Below are 14839 nucleotides of genomic sequence, written 5' to 3'. Positions count from 1 at the left end.
AATGAAACTAGTAACAACATAACATCATCACCGATACATATAAGAGAACATAAACTGTCACTAAGCTTCCAGATGTGAGTACTGCGAGTCATTTAAGTTCAGTGACAATGTAAAAGAAAAAGGGACAAGAGGTCATCCCATCTAAATACCATAATCCTTGAAGAATAAAAACACCAAAAAGACTTAATGAATTGCAGTTTAGCACAGTGTATTATTTACATATTAGTACTGTTCAAAGGACTTCACAATCCAGAAAGGAATCAGTATGGTGACCTACATTTCCAATGTTACAATTTAGTTTATTGATAGAGTAAGCTATTATTCATGATTATTATAAGTGTATTTACTGGTCAGCTCATTAAGTGTTCATGAATTGTTTTTGTAAACTATTTTCATGTGTTAACAAAAGTTACTGGAATACTTGATGTGTCTTTAAGCTAGTTGAGGCAATTACAGACAATCTTGTCACCATGGCAATATTTTTTTACTGTTACTGCAGTACTAATGGTGACAGCAAATCAAGGCTTTTATAGAAAACTGGGAGAGTGAAATGTATTAGGTTGTCCAACAATAAATGTTGTTTTTGAACTGCAAAGTTTGGAAAAGTATAAACCAATGTTGTAAAACATGCTTTAATCAAGCACCATTTGCTTCAACACATTTTTGCCAATGAGTAATGATGCTATTTATGCCCCTGCTGTTGAAATCAGTTTATATGATCAATGAACTCCCTGAAAGCCTCTTCTGCAGCTGCCTGGTTTTGAAAGTGTTTATTGTTCAAAAAAGTTGTCAGAGTGCTTGACAAAAATGAAAATCCATCTGGGTAAGTTCGCACATACTGTTGTGTGAGTCCTCCGCTAGTATAGCAGTAAGTCTACAGATTTACAACACTAAAATCAGGGGTTCAGTTCCCCTCGGTGGACTCAGCAGATAGCCCAATGCAACTTCACTGTAAAAAAACATACACATAAACATACTGTTGTGCGAGGGTCTGTCTCAACTGCTTCCTTTAATGTGTTTTCATATCAGATTGCTTCCTTCCACGACCTTCGTGGCCAAGACTTTCATCTCCACGTTGAAACCTGTATATTCAGTAACAGATCCATGGCTGATTTCCTGATTGATGTTTCATGTAATTTCGGTAGCTTTTGTCCAAGTTTGAAGTCATAGAGGAAAACCAAATGAAAGTCCTTCTTGTCCATGCTGCCTTGGGGGTTGTGAAACTTACTCTGAGTTGAAACAGCTGACAATTAAGACACCTTGTAAGCAACAAACATTGGATTAAACCAATCAACAATAAGTTACTCAGTATTCAGCTTCTAAATGTCATCCCGAGAATTCTGACATTTATTTCTGGACAAAATAATACTTAAAAAAAACAAAAGTTTGCAACTCCATATGTTGTACAGAATGAGACTGTCACATATGTAGGAATAACAGTAGAATATAAATATGAATAAGCACTGATCAACTGATTCAGTTCCAAGTTCAATACCAGTCAGTTGGTAAGCTAAGAGATAACAGGCATTAACTAATTAAATTCAGTATCAAAAAAGTTATTTGATTTTAAAAATGAGTAATTATATCTATTCTACTATCCTGTTAATCACTTAGGTATGGAATTCTAGAAGTTTATATGTAAATTAGCCTACATTTGTTTCATAGTTTACATTGCAAAGTGTAGTTCTTCAAATTAGCCTTACAGAGAAAGTAACTGTAGCAAATATTTATTGAAGAAATAAATTAAATTTTAAACACTTGGACTGGAATTGGAATTATTTATTGACAAATGGTTTAAAAAAACTTGCCTAATGATAGAACACATTACAATATAACCTGTATCCAGGAACAAAAAAGAAAAAAAAGATTAGAAGTACATCATCATGTCATAAAATACTTGAAATGTGTATAAAAAGTTAGCATTTTTTAAGTACACAAATATAAATATTTCTCAAAGTATTCAATTTATTACATAAACAGAATGGTACAAGGATCATTATGCCATTAAGCCTAGTAGTGCATTAACTAACCAAGCTATTGATTTAAGGTCAAAACTATTTCTCAGGTAACTGATGATACAATCAACTCTATGTCACCCCAGAAATTAAGTGCATAATCCACTCTCCATTTATAAGGTAAACAATCATATACCTAAAGAAGTTACTTTACTGAAGGTTTAATTTCATCATCAAGGCACCAGAAAAACAAAAAGTTAACAATAAAATGAATACACACACATTTATACACATAATCAGTGATCACTACAAGTTTCTTGAAAGCTTGGAATGATTACATGAAGCTTAAGTTCCTGTATGCCATTAAATATGGCACCTATAGTATAAAATATCACATCTTAGAAAAATTCAAACACTATTTTTACAACTACATAAAATAAGTTGTTTATTCACATTCATTGATGTTATTTTTCCCCCTCTACTTCCAGCATAACATGCCATATTCCTTTTGTCATTACTCATTCAACAGTGACTTTTTTTTGAAACTAAAAAAACAATGAGATTAGTGTATGTGCATTTTTTAATTTTTCTTAAATGTGTGTATATTATTTTCTGTAGCTCCATCTGTTGTTGATAGTCAAAGAATAAAAACAGTTTGTTTCACATCATCACGTCAAACATCATTGCTTCTCCTCAGGCAGTGACCAATTCTAGCAATAATGTCATTATTTAAAAATACAAGTGTCACTTATAAAATTTAATACTTTCTCCCTATTAAAAGCCATGTTTTACTTGTTTACATTATAACTATTTAAATACTGATGAAACAATGTTTATGTGGAGTGTAGCCAAGAAACTAGTTTTTCTAATGTTGCATAACAGTGAAGTTTTCATTTTCATTTGTTTCACACTAATGGGCACATGAGAGCAATACACACACAATACAAAGACAATTAATTTTGGTACTACGTATCAAAAACTGTCTACACACACAAAAAAAAGCAAAATGAATGGTTTTTGGACCACCCTGTATAGTAATACGAGTTCTTAATTTCTCCTTTCTAATAACGTTTTTACTTAAATTTACAATAGGGTCTTGGGATAACCTATATTCTACAAAACTGATAATATCATAACAGAAAATGTTGGCCAAATTTTTATACTTGAAGATTACAAAGATAAATAATAAAGCTTCCATATTACTTCATCGATATTACATTTGCAGATATAACTAACAGAACAAAGTTTACTGTTTACATGCATGACTGTTGTACAGTAACTTTATACTTGCAATGCATTACAGTAGGTTTCTAAATTTAGACAAACTGATTCAATCTACCACGTTACGTAAATGCAGGATTTCCACTGCACAAGGTCGTAAACTTCGCGTCACAATAATTAAGCTGATCTTCCACAAATAGTGACAGAACAACATAATTGCGAAACACGTGGATTAGTAATAGTAATATCAATAAATATTTTTAACGCTTAATCTAATTTTTATACAAATACATTTGGGGTTGAAACATTAACTTTAAGTTCTAGGCCTAAATTAATGTTTGTCTTTAGTTTAAGTTAACCAAATTATCAAAATGAAATTAAAATTTGTCTTCTAGAAATCAGCTTTCAGAAATGTTTATTTTATAAATGTGATCAGATATTTCAGAGAATTTGTGATATCAACTTGGACTCCCATTTATTATTAAGATACTGTATAAAACATTATATTTTAAGAGTACGTTATTTGGTTAACGAAGCCAACATCATTTAATATACATGATTTTTAGTAACCTTAAAAATTTAGCAATTTTGTGGCTAAATGTTTTCGAATAATAACAAAAGCCACCTAGTAGTAGTAGTATTCATCTATCAAATTTTAGGCGCCTAAAGACACAAACTGTCTTCTGCATTCCACGAAACAATTTCCATTAAATGTTTACTTCTGAAGTTTTAACTTAGTTCTGCAACTATTAGTATTAATTGCAACAGTTACTTTAACAATTATCTTCTAACAATTTAACAATAGAGTATTAAAATTAGTTTAAATATGAAAGTAAATTCAAATTAACCTGAACTTCTAATTTCCGTAACATTAAATGCAAACCTATTTACCCTCAACATCGAAACAAATACCACTTAATTATAACACATTATTAACATATCAAATTTCATTTCAAACTTAATCGTTTACCTAATTTGAAAATCGAATCAACTACTATTACTACACTGGCAAAGATAGCACAAAATCACAATTTAATATTGACTCACCATATTGTATGGTGTTGACAAATCTACGTCGCTAACCAAAGCATTCACAACCACTGTAAACGGCAACACGACAGCACAATAATAAGTATATTATTACTCCCGCTAAACGCGAAGCCTAAAGCCTTACCAGGTATTTTTAACCTTCCGCTTTAGAGATGAGGGCACGTTTTTTAACTCTCAAAATAACCTATTGTGTCTTAGCCTACGTTTGCTGTTTTTTTTATTTTCAAATAGAAGAGTTAATACTACATTTGATATTAACACTATAACAATTTTAGCAGAAAATACGTTTTTAAAAGAAGTTGTGGTCAAATTTATTTTCCTTCTCAAAACATTATCCGACGTTATAATTTTTTAATTATAATAAATACTACTTTTTCTTTTTTGCAATACTTTAATGATTTAAACAAACTGGAATCCTTAGTTACCACGGCGCTTGAAATTCTTTTGGAAATAATTTATGAAAATTAATCTACAAGACCTCTACTTCCTTTTAATTAGCTATATTTTTGTGTGCCAGCAATACCATGGGTTGGGTGCGCCTATACCTGATTCAATTTTGTTAATCGTCGTCACCTCTACATTCAACCCTCAAACTGAAATTCTTTCAGGCAGTATTAGAATAAATTAATATACGAGACCTTGGACATTACTAAAAATATTAATTAAAAGATTTTGACCTCCTGAGCCAAAAATTGTTATTAGATCTCATATCTTTCAAGTGATTACGGAGCTATGAGATAAATAATTGTATTTGAAAAAAAGAACAAACAAAAAACTCAGAGCAGTTCTAAGAACCACTATGCCCTAAAAAATGATATATTCATATTTGTGTAGAAAATCTATAATACTTTGTTTATACTACGAGTACCACACGTTAGTTAATCTGGCAGTTTGGTGAGGTTTGTTTTGAATTTCGCGCAAAGCTACGCGAGGGCTATCTGCGCTAACGTCCCTAATTTAACAGTGTAAGGCTAGAAGGAAGACAGCTAGTCATCACTACCAACCGCCAACTCTTGGGCTACTCTTTTACCAACGCATAGTGGGAATGACCGAGAATTATAACCTCCCCACAGCTGAAAAGGTAAACATGTTTGGTGTGATGGGGATTCGAACCCGCGATCCTCAGATTACGACTCAAGTGCCTTAACCACCTGGCCTCATCTAGCAATAACATTTTCGAAACCGGTTCGCAAATTTTTCGAACACTATTTACTAAGTCCTCTAGGATTATCTCAGAAAAGTCTTGGTATGTCTTTAGTTATATTTGTACATAATTATTATAAATAAAACTCATAAAAATGTTCCTTAAAAGCTTCTCAGAGGTATTTTAAAGAAAACGTAACGTTTATTTGTGACACATTTCACACTGAAAAAGTAGTTTGAAGATTTCAGTCGTAACTAATTGTTCCCTGTTAGTACAGCGACAAGTATGAGGATTTACAGTACTAAATTCAGAGGATTCGATTCCCCCTCAGTGAACACCACAAAGAGTCTCATGTGGCTTTACAATAAGAAAACATCTACACACACATAATTAAACATATATGTAACTATTTAATCTATCTTAAATCAATTAACTTTTTAACAAATAATTTTTAAAATACGCAGAAAGCTATTTTCCTCATCTAGCCGATACTAAAATTGAATTTGTTCGTATAACTTAATGATATTTTTTTTCGTGACATACTACTACGTTCAGGATTCATAACTTACATAAATTATTTAAAAATACGGAGTACAATGCATTAAAATAACAAGTAGAAATCTCATTGTAGAAAATTTAATGGATAGGTGTAGTCAGTTATCCATCATACCCTCATATATGTCGCATTCTACTCTCACCAACAATACACAATGTATACATAAACGTTCGTAAATTACATTTGGTAACTGAATAATGTATACAAAGACGCCAACTATTTCAAATGACTGAGCATAATGATTGAAGATAGAGCCCGTACAGATATCGTACAACCACTGGATACTGTTTTGAGTCATCCATGTCTGTGGATACATTTGTGGCTACACTGTTAGTAAGTATGCTTGAAATCATTTTGTCATCTTCACAACCCAACATTTGTACAATGGCTGTAGTTTTGGTTCTAGCACAGCCATATTTTTTTGTTATATCAGAGTCTGAGAACATTTTTCTGAATAGATGTCCTGCATGATCGGCTACAGCTAGACGTAAATTATGAACAATGACGAATTGCGTGAACATCACTTCTGCATTTATGTTTTCATATTCTGAATTCTTACTCATAAATGTCGTTATCTGCATCGCTTTTGTCTTCGCCTCAGCCTTTTGTTGGTGAGATGCTGATTTTATATGTCTGGAACAATCGTTTATCCCGCCATGCGCCACATAAAAATCGATGTGACAAACTGTACAAAACGTATGACTATCACTGACTTTTGATCCAATGACCGGATATTTTGCACTATACTCTTTCCTAAATTTTTAATTCAGAGTTTTAGTCCTTTTAGATTTGCCAGAAACAAGACAATCTGGTGAACAAGGCCTCTTTTTTCCATATAGTGAACGATCGCATTGGTGTTTCTATGCCGCTTAGAAAACGATAAATACCCATCTATACGAGTGCTGATTGGCTGACAAGCACTGATGACGTAACTATGGATACCCACACGTACCCAGTATGGAGAAGCACCGCACGCAAACTATTGGTAGACGTCGGAGATACAAATAGTTTTTTTTATTTCAAGCACGATTATCGCAAGTAGCCATTTGGGCTATGTCTTTTATTTATTATCAAAATCTATTTGTATCTCTCTAGAAATTTTCTTTTCACCCCTTTAAAGCCCTAGGGGAACAATTTATCACTTTATTGTATAGGCCTATATAATCTATAATAATTTGGAAGTTGCAACTAGTCCTAATATTTGTCTGTATGAGCATATAGTCGTAATGTATACACCAAAATCGTAATGGTTGGCATCTCTACATCTACAGTACATTAATGTTTTACACACAAACACTTCTGTCCCACCAAACATGTTTGTCTTATCAGCCTTAGGAGCATTATAAATGTTCGGGCAATCCCACAATTCATTGGTAAAAGAGTAGCCCAAGAGATGACGGTCGATAGTGGTAAGTAGGTGTCTTCCCTCTAACCTAACACTCCACATTAGGGGCGGGTAAAGCAATATCCCTAATGTAGCTTTGTGCGGAATCCAGAGACAAAACAAATACACCTGCATATATGATCGGTAAGCACTGTTGCAACTTTTAAAATCAAGAGAATATACTCAAATGTGTATTTCGCACGATTTAACTTCTAAACTTTAGACAAATGAAAAAGAGAAAAATTAATATTTCTACTTTACTGAAAATCAACTTACTTTTTAGGTTGCTGCTTCTGTTTATCATTGGTATATTTTAACTAAATACTGTGGTAAAATAAATTACTTATTTAAATTATAGGAGCATAGTTTTGTATATTCAGTTAAACTTGCTGTAATCCCTCTGAATAAAGGTATTTTAAACAAAAATCTGGTGCATCAATCTCAATAAAATGTGTCTTGTGTTTAAAATCTGTTTTATTATATTATTAAAAAAACTTTTATAAATATAATGTTGTCAGTATATTTCAATTTAAATAGGTTTACTACGTGGAGTTTATTGTCATGATGATGTAACATCTATAATATTTACACAGAAAGCAGGAAAAAAAGAGTAATGATATAAATATCCAATTTTGATCATATTCGCCAGAAAGGCTTGGTGTCCACCAACTTAACTTTTAGTGATTACACTTAAGGAACAAGATCACACTGAAGGTTCAACAATATCTTTATAATTATAAAATATATGTACGACTTTTTAAAATTGTAGGACCATGTTTGAGATATAAAGTGGGTCTTGGCACTGACTTACATTTTGAGGATAATGAATTGTGTGTTATGTGCGTATTAGAGTCATTACTGCAAAGGATGAAAACATCGTGACATTTGCAATTTGAAATATATTTATCAATAGTGTAGACAATAAACAGAATATTTTGAACATGTATATCAAATATTCGTCAAATATTTTATCTTCTTGACTCCACTACTTACAAACATTTTATATTAAAAATAAGTGTTGCACAAAATACATTTACTCAAATTTATTTGAAAAATGTTTAAAATTCTCTTTAAAATTGTATCATGTAAATAGGATTTTGATATCCTCCTCTTCGAAAAAATACATGAAGCGAAATGTAACAAACCGTATAGTGCATTTATGTTAAAATACAGACCTGTACAACATATTTAAAAGCTCAAAATTAATTTTAAGTCTTATAGTGAAGGCAATTTATGAAAACGTAAATTGTCTATACCAACATTTTCTAGTTTAAGGATCACTGATTTTGATTTAATATACAAATATCTGTCAAAAAGTTTAGTATTTTCACATCACATAATTATGTTTCTCAATATCAACTTGTATGCAATAGAAAAGGAAGCCAAACTCTTAAATTTCAATACATACTTTTTATTTAAAAAAACCACTTTAAAGTACAAGTTAAATAACAAAATCACAGCACTATCAAATACACATACTAGCCCAATAAAATATTCCCCTTATGTACCAAGGTTGGCAGTGACAAAAGATGGGTTACCTTTTTGCCCAACAGTTCTTTCATGTACTACATTATTGATACATCATTCTTACTATTGTTAGTGATGGAAAAAAAAAAACTGTTGTTTGAACAACAACAATTTACAATTGAAGGTGGAGTAAAACACAAAAGTCATAGATCTTTTGTTAAAGCAATAAAACCACTGGTCATGATGAAAATGACCAGACGTGTGTGCCCTACAAAATCAGTACATTTTATCTTCCTTCTTAATGTTAATCAAAATGACATTGCTCACTGCTTGATTGAAACCCACGTTAATAAAACCAACATGAACAAACAGTAGAAAAACAAACCCCATCTCTTATCTTCAAGATAAACTAAAATGAAACAGAAATTCAACTGTCACAATTTCAGTCTAAGTACAAAACCTGTAAGAGATAAAAAACATCACAAACAAATATTAAGCCTACAGTTTCATGTTCTAATTACTAAATTTATCATTATATTTATTCAATTTTTCATTAATCTATCATATTTTATTTGAGAAAAAAAAAAAAACTTAAGCTATCACACTACAGTGTTTGGCAGTTGGATGCATGATTTTTAATAGTACATTTCAGAAGTAAAAACCTGATGAAGGCTCAACCAGATCACACAAGTTCATGGTTTTCTCTGCTTACATTAATTCTTGCATCTATTCTTCCTAATTGTGTCACAAATATTCAGTTGGATCTCACTATAAATATTCTACTGTGCCAGTCCATATAAAATATAACACCACCAATTAAAGTTAAATGTTTGACATTGTCTTTAATAGAATTTTTCATGATTTTTGAAACCACACTAACAATAACTTCAAGAAGTAACAGTAACAACTTCACAGACACAAAAATTATGTGAATTAATAATTACATTATACTTTTAACTACCAGTTCATATGTGGTTAATTCTAAGAGTAGTTTCTGTGGTATAACAAAAATGAACTGAAAAGCACAAAACAACAAATAATAGCTTGATGCACTTAGTATGCAATAAGTCACAATTTGATATCTACATAGGGTAAGTAATCACCTGATTATGGGCTGTTTCAATACATAAATTCACACACTGTTACTCCCATAGAATATAACAGTCTGTACTATTTTCAGAAATCAGAAAAATTGTTAAAACAATGTCTGAACCAAAGACAAGTGGTAAAATAATTTCAACTATTATTGATATCACAGTGAAAATGTTTGAATACATGTAAGTTTAATAGACTATAATATTTTTATAGAATTAACTAGTGTTAGTAGGAACCCATTAACTTTTATATCAATGTTATGATTTTCTAAACAAGCTTCCTTGAAGTGTTTTAAAATACTTTCTAAATCATTCAATCTTTTTTAAGATCCAAAAATCTGTACCTCACAATATTTTACCACAGCCTTTTAACTTGTGTTAAAATTTTTTATTAATTTCAAATGAAACTCTTAATTTTTCTGTAATCAAGAAGAAAGTTAGGTCTAACTTAAATCATACCTAACATTACTACACCGTCCTAGAAAACTATATTAATACCCATCCTCTAAAAATGTTCTATTAATCAATTAAAGAGAAACTAAAAATGGTTATTTGTGTTTAGATTATTATACAAATGAATATTTAAATAAAATTAATATTTACAAAAACTAAAAACTTGTCTTAGATAAAGCACACACATATGCAGTCAGAAAAAAGCACATTTTTCCATTTCCAACACCATCCTACACAATGAATAAAATATTATAAAATTAAATTTATCACAGTTTTTGTAATATTTATTTATAGCTGCCAATTTGTGACACAATAATGACTGAACCAATCACAACTGTAACTTATTTTTTCAACCAAACTATAAGAAGATTAATCTATCTGACTGATTTCTTAAACATAAATGCCCATATTTGCAATTTTACACCATGGACTCTGTATAACTACTACAAAAATTTACCACTTTATTTCCCCTCCTCCAGAGAACAAACTATAAGATCAAGAAATGTTTATCTGACACCACTCATTATGCATCATTATCAAAAAGTATTTTGAAAAAGTTTGACATAAGATTAGGTCCTCAACTTTCCCAGTGTAGCTGTAAGTACCATAATAATACAAAGTTTACAACTCTATGGTACATATACCAAGCATATCTTTTTACTTAGTTGGTGGTTAAACCTATTATTTAAAACCACCAACCATACACAATTAAGTATGAGAACAGTCTGAGCATAATAGATTTGGCACTTTTTACAGTAGGTATTTCTCTAGTATGTGTGAGCAAACTTTATTAATGGAAAAACCCAATAAATAACCCTAAGAGTCAAATGCTTGTTTTATGCTTGAATGTCACTCAATACCAAAATATTACAACATAACAACCACATGCTACTTTTCTATATTCATCTTGATAATAAACTTTGATGCATTTGAATTAAAAAAAAATGTGATTTAAAGACACAAAGCAACTGAAAACCAGCTAGGAAAATAAACATTCATTGAAACACAATGCCTACCTGAAACATATGACTGTTATATAAACAACTGACATTAAACATTCTAAAAATGTCTTTCTTTCCATCTGGAAAATTTTCTATCCATAAATTTGTACAAACACAAGCTTAATCTTATCTTAAGGGGTTCCCTCACACATGTTCACATTTTCTTTTTAACTACAATTGAACATTTGCACAAAATGCTAAGTCTATTGTTTAAACACTGTTAGACACTATATATGCAAAAACGGCTCATTTGGGTTGAGAAAATATTTTACGTAGAAAATATTTTACGTAAAAATATTTTCACAGCCCAAACAAGCCATTTTTGCATATATATTTCTCTACAAGTGGATTTTCTCGACATCACTGTTAGACACTTTTCAAAACTGTAACACAAAAAATTAGTGAATCTAGAAATATGCAAACTCTTTAGTTAATATTTCTTGTCACTGTTTTATCCAGGCCAATTAGAACCAGAAGTCAGAAACTTTAGTTCTCAGCTGATTGTGAAGCAAGATATATCATCCAATACAATTACGCATGTTTCACGTAATGATTACGTCATGAAGAATGAATCAAGACAATAAATTTTGCTATGACATTTTAAACAAACACATGGAGGTTTTGTAGTACATTGATGAAAGTACCCAAACTGTATAACTTACACGGACTCTCATGATGCACTATCTTGTAAACACTAACTGCATTAATTAGCCAGGAACAAAGAAGTATGCACATATGCAGTTTAAACAATACAAGCCACACAGAAAATCAGCAGGACATAAATGCTCCTACTTATTATCTTAAACAAAACTTAATTCTGAAAAAAGATAGGTGTTTTCCTAAATATGGGTCCATCACATTTGCTGATCTTTCAAGAAAAAATAAGTATTCAAAAACTGACATTCTTACAAGGAATTGACTAAATTAATATATAACAGACTTCTGTCAGAGCTTTCAATGTTTTACTGAAAAACCTGAACTTCTAAAACAGAGATTAGCAAACAGCTTCATTACACCTACAATAAACTTTCAGCTGACTTGGTCTTCTAGATGTATATACAAACAGTTAAATATACTAACAGAAAAACTTAATATAGATATTTACTTAAATGACCCATCCCTCAGGTTTGATAAACACTCAAAATGCTAAACCGTCAATAAAATCTACAACTGACACATGGATGGAACATTTCCAAACATTTTCCAATGACATCAAGCAGTTAAATTTGCTACTTTGACTGTTGAGAAGACAATGCTTGAGGAACTCCATTGACAGTTTTGGACTTTAACATTCCATCTTCATAAGTTGTCACTGTCTCTACACCATTGTCTGTAACCCTATAAAAATAAATGACAAAAAGCATGTGAACAGGCACTTTACCAAATTATAATGAAACACAAAATCCACATACTTGGAATCAACTGAAATTTTTTCAAGTTATTTATAGGTTATGTAGAAAGCTGGATAAATTATAGTAGTTTTGTTATATTCTCTTCTAACCCACAAGACATTTTTGTGTTCTATAATGTATATTTGAAAACTAAATTAATTTTTTGGGATGTACAAAGTTGAGAGACTCAATCAGACTTATTAAAAATATTTAATGTTCTTTTCTAAGTATAAGTAGCTCTAGTATGCACAGAGAACTAAAAAAAACCTTGTTTCTTTTACATTTTTAAAAATTTATTTGTTGTTTCATGTTTTTTTAAATTTATTTAGAATTTTATATTTTCCAAACAAAAATGTAAGAATTATAAACTTCTGAACTTGGCTTAACAAAAAATTGTCAAATAAAACGCTTCAAATTAATCTAGCTTGAGTGCAAGTGTAAAATAATACACTAGATCATGTGTCATTTACATTAACCCTAATGTAAATGACATTAACTCTAACGTGTTCCCAACCATGATTTGTTTTTGACAGGAGAAATTCTGCTCTAATGGAACAAGACACACAGATGTGTAAAGAATTAACAACTGAAACTGTTAATAAGTAATTTTGAGTTTTCTAATTAATACTATAGTGCAATTAATTAACTACTTTCAGTACTTTAAGAAGTGGGTTTCTTTTCAAATTTATATATTAAAAACGTGGAAATATTTTTTGACAAGAAAGCCCAAAATACCAACATTATTTCTTGGTTTTATGTTACAGAAAATAAAACATTTAGTTTAACAGTATCAAACCACATACAAGACATCAGATTTGGTTCTGCAAGATTATACAATAAAGTTTCTCTATGAATGAGAAAATGTCTTTTTTGCACTTTCTTCAAACAAGTGCAAAAAGTTAAAAATAAGCTTATGGTTATTATCAGATTAGTTTCAAGAATGATCAAAACAGATTTAATGGTGGTCTTTATCTGATTGGTCAATATTACATCAGGGGAATAAAGAACATTGCATCAGTTAACTTATTTTAAAATTATAATTACTCCATTCTTCAGTTAAAACTAATTTGCATGTAATTATGAATCTCTATTGTTTCTCAAAATCCAAAAGGTATGAAGTTTCCATGCCTCCTTAAGCTAATGTTATGTAATTTTATCTACATAATTAAGAGTAATGTACAAGTTTTTAAAGCTTCATTAGCCTGTATAAAAATGAAATTAGAAGTAGGAAAGTACAAAAGGCATAACCACATATGCACAAAAAGCTTTTAAAACTTCAAACCACACAAAAATGAAATTAAAAGTATGAAAAAAATTAAAAGTGTGTCACCATATGCTTAACAGAGAGTGGGGGGGGTGATTGTTTAATCAGACTATCTGGCTCAAAGTGTCTTTTGCACTAGAGGTGTTTAGTGGATATCACATCTTGTGGAATAAGTCTAACCTTCTCAAGTTTAACTTCACAGTCATTATAATTCCTCACACAAAATTAATTTCCCACTAAATCTGAATGCTGTATTCAATGATAATGCAATTGTGATATTAAGTATCGTGTACATTCATGCACACACCAAGAATAATTTATTTGCAAAGCAATGACCCCTTAAGGTTTCTGAAAATATTCTAATGTAGGAGCAGTTTCAGCGAAAATGATGGATGTTGTTGGAGTCAAATGCATCCATGAGTAACCTGTCTTACCGTTACAATACATAGAATGTGGTTTGTAACAGTAACACAAAATAATTAGGTCACAGCACTGAGTTAATGCAAAGATTAGTAGCAGTTGCCTAACAGAAGCAATGTCATGTTTTCATAAATTAAAATTTAATAACAATCTGTGAAGAGGATCAAGTTACTAAATGAAGTATGAAGTGAGTAAGACATAGAATTACAGCTAAAATGGGTAAGGTAGAGACATAGAATTACATCTAAAATGGGTAAGGTAGAGACATAGAATTACATCTAAAATGGGTAAGGTAGAGACATAGAATTACAGCTAAAATGGGTAAGGTAAGACATAGAATTACATTTAAAATAGCACATCAACTTTAGAGAACCAACAAATATGAAAATTTCCTTTTACTGTGTAAAAAAAGGAATCATGGAAACTCCAATGTATCTCA

General features: G+C 30.7%; 2 protein-coding genes across 17 annotated transcripts in view; both read right to left on the bottom strand.

Annotated features, from left to right (window-relative positions):
- LOC143252636 (protein boule-like) overlaps window positions 1–4364 on the bottom strand; it is a 48853-nt gene extending 44489 nt beyond the window's left edge. For all 10 annotated transcript variants that reach the window (XR_013029087.1, XR_013029089.1, XR_013029090.1 and 7 more), the window contains exon 1: window positions 4224–4364. Coding sequence is in view for 6 of the 10 variants with exons in the window: in XM_076505049.1 (XP_076361164.1) it covers window positions 4224–4226 (3 nt within the window). In the remaining 4 variants the exon portion in view is untranslated. The remainder of the gene's footprint in view (window positions 1–4223) is intronic.
- Window positions 4365–8705: 4341 nt separating this feature from the next.
- Window positions 8706–14839, bottom strand: part of LOC143252635 (dnaJ homolog subfamily B member 6-like) — a 74781-nt gene continuing 68647 nt past the window's right edge. For all 7 annotated transcript variants that reach the window (XM_076505045.1, XM_076505042.1, XM_076505048.1 and 4 more), the window contains one exon: window positions 8706–12663. In XM_076505045.1, coding sequence (XP_076361160.1) covers window positions 12555–12663 — 109 coding nt within the window. In that variant the 3' untranslated portion in view covers window positions 8706–12554. The remainder of the gene's footprint in view (window positions 12664–14839) is intronic.

The sequence above is a fragment of the Tachypleus tridentatus genome, chromosome 6, assembly GCF_004210375.1.
Source record: "Tachypleus tridentatus isolate NWPU-2018 chromosome 6, ASM421037v1, whole genome shotgun sequence".
NCBI lineage: Eukaryota > Metazoa > Arthropoda > Merostomata > Xiphosura > Limulidae > Tachypleus > Tachypleus tridentatus.
The sequence above is the reverse complement of the archived record's forward strand: the minus strand, read 5'-3'. Positions and strand labels throughout refer to the sequence as shown.